The sequence below is a fragment of the Falco rusticolus genome, chromosome 9 (genome assembly GCF_015220075.1).
Source record: "Falco rusticolus isolate bFalRus1 chromosome 9, bFalRus1.pri, whole genome shotgun sequence".
In the NCBI taxonomy this organism is placed as follows: Eukaryota; Metazoa; Chordata; class Aves; order Falconiformes; family Falconidae; genus Falco; species Falco rusticolus.
Window position 1 is genome coordinate 23,694,890 of NC_051195.1, and position 6,000 is coordinate 23,700,889.

At 48.2% G+C, this 6,000-nt stretch overlaps 1 protein-coding gene across 6 annotated transcripts in view; it reads right to left on the reverse strand.

Moving 5' to 3' along the window:
• The window catches only part of LOC119153923 (WASH complex subunit 2A-like), a 45,460-nt gene extending 39,961 nt beyond the window's left edge, over positions 1-5,499 (reverse strand). For all 6 annotated transcript variants that reach the window (XR_005106261.1, XR_005106260.1, XM_037400912.1 and 3 more), the window contains exons 1-8: positions 5,442-5,499; positions 5,247-5,360; positions 4,655-4,819; positions 3,038-3,103; positions 2,188-2,361; positions 1,438-1,531; positions 982-1,040; positions 118-165 (exon numbers count right to left, since the gene is read on the reverse strand). Coding sequence is in view for 4 of the 6 variants with exons in the window: in XM_037400912.1 (XP_037256809.1) it covers positions 118-165; positions 982-1,040; positions 1,438-1,531; positions 2,188-2,361; positions 3,038-3,103; positions 4,655-4,819; positions 5,247-5,360; positions 5,442-5,486 (765 nt within the window). In the remaining 2 variants the exon portion in view is untranslated. The remainder of the gene's footprint in view (positions 1-117; positions 166-981; positions 1,041-1,437; positions 1,532-2,187; positions 2,362-3,037; positions 3,104-4,654; positions 4,820-5,246; positions 5,361-5,441) is intronic.
• Positions 5,500-6,000: the final 501 nt, after the last annotated feature.

Sequence of the window (6,000 nt, forward strand, 5' to 3'; positions counted from 1 at the left end):
CACATCCGTCCCGCGGGCCGTACTTTGAGGACCCCTGTCTTATTGCCTCTTCCTTGCATCCTCAGTGTGTCAAACCTGGAAAGTCTCTCAGGTATGTACCAGGTTGTATAACCATACCGTCTTTTGCTCATCTTCACTAGGATTTCCAAATTCATCATCTGTCTCCTGGAACACAAAAGACCCAAAGAAAAGTATCACACATTACTTCATCCAGTGGTTAAGGGAGAGGGCTCAGAAACTCTGGACTTGCTTAGGTTTGGATATTTGGATCTCCTCACCATGACCTGACCAAAGAATTGTTTCCTTACCACTGACCATTGTTATGAATGGAGCTCACTAGAAAGTCATTAATTTAACAAAGACAGCAAGCTCCATCTGACAGTGCATTTGAGTAACTCAAAAGGGATTTAACTTTAATTGAGCAAAGAGGCTAAAAGCAAACTCCTCAGCAAAAAGGGAGTGCTTCCATAGCACAGTTACAAAGCAGAGACATCCCAGCCAAGGCAGGCAAAACATATCAGAAATTGGAAGTCCACTGCAGAAGATTTAAGAGGCAAAGCCTGGAGATGCATTACTGACACCTACTTAACCTTTAAACTTGCTCCTGTTAAGTCTCCATTCCGTTTCTTTGTAACTAATATACCACAGATTTGTTCCCCATAAATGCAATTCTTGATAAGAATCTGATTCACTTCACAAAGTGAAATCAGACTGGAATAAACCACTTCAGTTTGGAATATTCTACTATAATGGGAATTAGAGCTAACACCACTTTACTGCTCCCCTGAAAAGCTGCAGAAGAAACTACTGTATAAGAATAGCAGCAAAAACATTTACCACAACCAACACAGGGCACAGACATTGTGCAGTACTATCTTGAGACCCCATGTGAAAAAGCAAGGTAGTTAATGGCCTCACACGCAACCAAGGACTCATAAATGCTTGTGCAAAGTAGCTGGTACTCTGTTACTTGTCACTTACCTCTTCATCCTTCTCTTCACTGTCAATTACACTTCCACGATCACTGTCTACCGATCCTTCTATTTTAAATGGAAACAGAAAAGTTAGGATCAGACACGACACCTGTGCACAAGAGCAATGTGGTCATCAAACGTTATCAACAGCAACTTTAAAGGCTTTGTGAAGAGAACTAAATATCAGGTGGAAGAGAGAGTGGTTTGGAAGACCTTTGAAGGCTGCTAGCATTTTGCATTTCTAATATACAGAGCACAATTTACTGAGAAGTTACTGCTTTGCATGCTGGAAAAGTGGTTGTTACAGCACAATGCACATTTTTTTCCCCAGCTAATTACAGTGTGCATCTAAACATACAAAACCACTATGCAGTATAACCCAAGCTGTGAGTTAAAACAGACCAAAATCTCAGGTTAGGAACTAGTTACTTGCATACGAGTAAAAGACCATGCCGGGACATACCTTCACTAGAGAGATCTCCAAGGCCAACATCATCTTGTTCCATAAACTGCTGAGAGCCAATCAAGTAAGGTAAAGGCCTGTCAATATAGAGATCCTGGAAAGAGACAGCATCAGGTCTTACTGACGCCTAGGAACAGCTTCATTGCCAATGAACACAGAAGTCTTACACCCTTTGTTTTAACTCAAGGAAAATACGAGCTTCTTTAAAGAGAGTCCCACCAGACATATGCTCCAAGTCAGCATGCAACTGGGTGGGCCAAATGAGGTTTATTACTTTTTAATACTGCCAGAGAAGGGGGCTACTTCTATTTGTCTGGTTCCAACTTGTTTTCTAAGCATCATCTAACAGAAGACTTGCAGGCATCAGTCCTACCCCAAATCCTGCACCTAGGGTTCCTAATCACTGTGACAGTAAATACCACCTATGAAGATATGGTTTGTACCTAAAGAGTGTGAAATGTAAAGGTCCCACTTCCCCCAGAACCGAGGCTTCCCTTTCCAAGTTCACTGCCATTAAACTAAGTCCCTTTAGGGTGCCACACCTTAACGCTAACCCAACTGCAAGACAAACAGGCTACACAAGGAATAGCTCAGCAAGAAGCACTTCTTCAGATGTAGTCATCAAATCCTCATTTCAGGTAATGAATATTGACTTTCTACCAATGAAGTGATACCGCGGACAGAAGCAAAAAGCAAGTCCAGCAGAGCAAAACACAAACCCAGGCCCCCAGCAAGAACAGGTCTCTGTACCTTTGGCTCCAGTATCAGTTCCACCCTTTCATTACTTTCTTCTTCTTCTGAGTCAGAGTTGCCTGCTTTGATGTCTAGCTGTTCAAACGCACTGTCCAGAACTTGCAACCCATAATTCACTGCTTCTTGGATTTTGGGGATCAGATCAGCTTCTTTTTGTTCCCGTGTCTTTTCCTTTAGTAACAGGAACAACACACTCTCATTGCATTTTACTCAAGACTCAATCTCACTGCAACACGCATGCAAAATTTTAACTTCAAATTAGTACAAAGAAAGCTTCTTCACTGTAAGTAACAGAAAGACCCTCAGAAACTTTTTTTGCTTGACTGACTTAACCTTTATTACTCCCAGAAACACAGATGTTCTGAACATCCATGCCAACACAGTACTATCTTATTTGTGCTACAGTCCCATCAAGGGAATATAGATGGTAAAACACACCTAGACTGTGTATATATAAAGCTCTCCGAGTTTATATCCCTGGGAATTGCAGTCAGATTCTGCTTCGCCAATTCACTACCTCTGAATTCAGTAAGAACGCCCAAGGCCTCAGTTCTCTTGCTGAAAAAACCATGCAGAGCCATTTGAAAAATCAATGCATAAGTCTTGTCTACTGGACATAGTATTGAGCTTGGGGAGGCCCTAACAGATTATCATACACTAGTAGCCTCCAATGTTCCTGTCAACTTTATGTTTGAATGAAATATACTATCCAACAGAGAGACTTCAAGGAGAAAGGGAACAGCTTGGCTTGTAAGCTGTACGTGTCTGCAAAATAAGTTTGAAAATGAGAAAGTAGACAACAGCTGCAAAAATACTGCCAGCACTCAAGGCAGCTTAAGTTAACTACCTGCTCTGATTTGTCTCCAACATCAGCTTTGGGAATAGGCTCTTCCACTTCTTCATCATATACTCTCTAAAAAGTCAAGCAAAATGGATTCAAGTAAGAACAACATGCTGCTGCAGGGGCTAAACCACAGGCACCACCAACAAAATAAAATACAGTGTTAATGTGCAATTAATTACTCATTAATTCACTACACATTTTCAAAAAGCAGCCATGGATGATGCCATAGCCCCTTCATAGCCTCCTCCATGCATTGAAGTCATCCTGAAGTTACTACCAGGCAGCTTCTCAACCCAACGGAAGTAATTCAAGACTGCAAATGTCACGGCAGTAGAAGACAAGTTGACCATTTAACCCTGTTGATTGACCTGAATATGTTGAAAAGCAGCAGTTTTAACTGCCCCCCCCCCCCCCCTTAACATAAAACTATTCTAGAAACCTTCAAAGTCAAACCTAAGTTTACTTATGGTCTGTCAATTTTCCTTTTGTTTTCTGCAATTTAGTAGGTTTCCTTCTTTAGTGTTTACCCTTTTCCTGTACTTACAGAGGTTCACATCATCCCTTAGTCTTCAGTTTGTTCTGCTTATCCCTCCCATCCAGCAATTTTAGCACGCTTTTGTAGAATCAGCTACAAAGAGACACAAGGGAATAAAAAGCCTCCCTTGAACCTGCAAACCTAAATCCAAATCTCTCAAAGGTGCAGTTATCCCCTGGGAAGAGACAGATTTTCACATTAAGTGCACAGAGAAATAGGTCTCCTCATTTCTAGTTCTCAATTTAGTTAAATTCAGAAACAAACAGCTTCAAGCACCCAAGATTTAAGACATTTGGTACAAACTGTTCTCAGCAGAATCATTATGCTGAACAGCAAAGGTAGGCCAGAAAAGACACTGCAGCTCTGAAACCACCCCCCTCCGCTACCACCAGAAAAACCCACAACTGAAATCCAGGTTTCCATTGTCTTGTCCTCTATCAGCACCTTCCAATAATAGCATCATGGCTTCAGATGACACGTGTGGCCTGACAACAATGCTGATCAAAACAAAATTCCCAATAAAACTCACAGTGCTAAAAAACCCCTCCACAAATCTGAAAGACTTAAAGCTCTACATCTTAATTATACATACGTTCCTAGCAACATAATGTCGTAGCAGGCTTTCAAGTCTAGTTTTCACCTTCCTACAATAGCAATAGTCACGAAGGGGGAACGTTAACCAATAAATATGCTCGTCACAACCAAACATAACAGATAACTTGCCTGTAGTCCAACGTCTTTAATACCAACCGCTTTTAGCGTAAAATAACATCACTGGGCAAATGTACAGCATCATACAACATTCCTCATATTTAGACAGTACTAACTCATTCATAGTGCTAAAATGAAAGCTCTGATCTCCATATCACATATAAACAAGGAAAGAAGGTTCCTCAAAAGAGGCAAAAACGAATCTGCCGATTTTGCATAGTGCATCACTCACAAAGGAACTACGACACCCTTTAAAAAGGGATTAAAAGCCATTTCATCTCTAAATTAACATCAGACTTGCCAAAAAGTCAAATCACTTCTCCGCATTACAGCGAGGGCCAACACCGATGTTTGAAGCACAAGAACATACTCACATTCTCTATGAACTGCGTATTGGACAACATAAGAAAGTCATTGAAGACGTTGTGAAGGCGACAGTCCGTGGCTTTTGTTTCGCTAATCAATCCATCTACCTGCTTTTTGATTTCATGCGTCCTGGAAATGGTTTGCTGGGAGAACTCTTGCAGAAAACGCAGAAGCTGTGCACAGCAGAGGGAAGCGGCAGTCAGCATCCAGCTCCTTTTTCTTTCGGCCCCGTTTACGACGCGGGCAGAGCCGAGCGCACGCTGCAAGCCCGCATCAGCACACACAGCGCCCACATCACAGCGCCCACATCACAGCACCCCCCGCGCACCCAGGGCCACCCCCGTCCACCCCGCATCCCGCCCTTCCCTCCGGGACGGCTCTCCGCCTTGGCCCGCCCGGCCCGGAGGGTTAATGCCGTGTGGGAGCCTGGCGGCCGCCGGGCCCTACCGGGGCTGCACCCCCCGCGCCCTCCCGAGGCGGCCGGGCCCGGCGAGGCCTGGGGGTGCTGGGCGGGGGGCGCCGCCGCCCGCTGCCCCCGCCGCCGGCTCAGGCCCGGAACTCAGGCCCCGGCTTAGGCCCGGAACCGTCCGCACCGCTCACCCCGGCGTCCGAGGCCAAGGACCAGCTCTGGCTGCCTTTACGGATCTCCTCCAGCGACCAGGGCCGCTCCCACACCGGCGCCGGCTCCGCCGCGTCCCGCGGGGCCCCGTTCATCTGCGGGAGAAGGACAGTGAGCCGAGGAGCGGGTGCCGCTCCCCGTTCCGGCGCGGCCCGTTCCGGCCGGGCGACGCTCACCGTGACGGCGGGCCGCGCTGCTCCCCCCACGCCCGCCGGCGCCATCCGCCGCCCCGCTGCGCGCTGCCACGTGACCCGCCCCGCCCCGCGGCCCGCGCGCGGGCAGGGCGGTAGGGGGCGCGCGCGGCCGGGCCGCTCCGTCCCGCCGCCGGAGGGGAGCCCCGAGCCGCGGCTGGCCGAGCGCGGGCGGCTGAGCGGGGCACCGGGGCGCCGGCAGTGCCACACGGGTCTGCGGCGGCCGCAGGCCAACCCCGGCCCGGCCCGGCCCGGCCCCCACCCGGTCCTAAGTCAACCACGGCAGCGAACAGCTCCCGGGAGGTGGCTGAGCCAAGCCGGCTGGGCTGGCTCGCAGCTGGGGAAAGATCTCACGCCGGTGTTCCTGCCGGTGGCGAGGAGCATCTCGCCCGGGCAGGGGCGGCGAATTGCCGGGCGGGAGGTGGTTTCGACCACTGCACCTGCTTCGCGGGCGTGGCGCCCTTGACCGAGGGACCGCGCGTGACTTGGAACGGGGACGGGCACAGGGGTCCCCGCTCTACGCTGGGAGCAAAGTCAGGGCCGG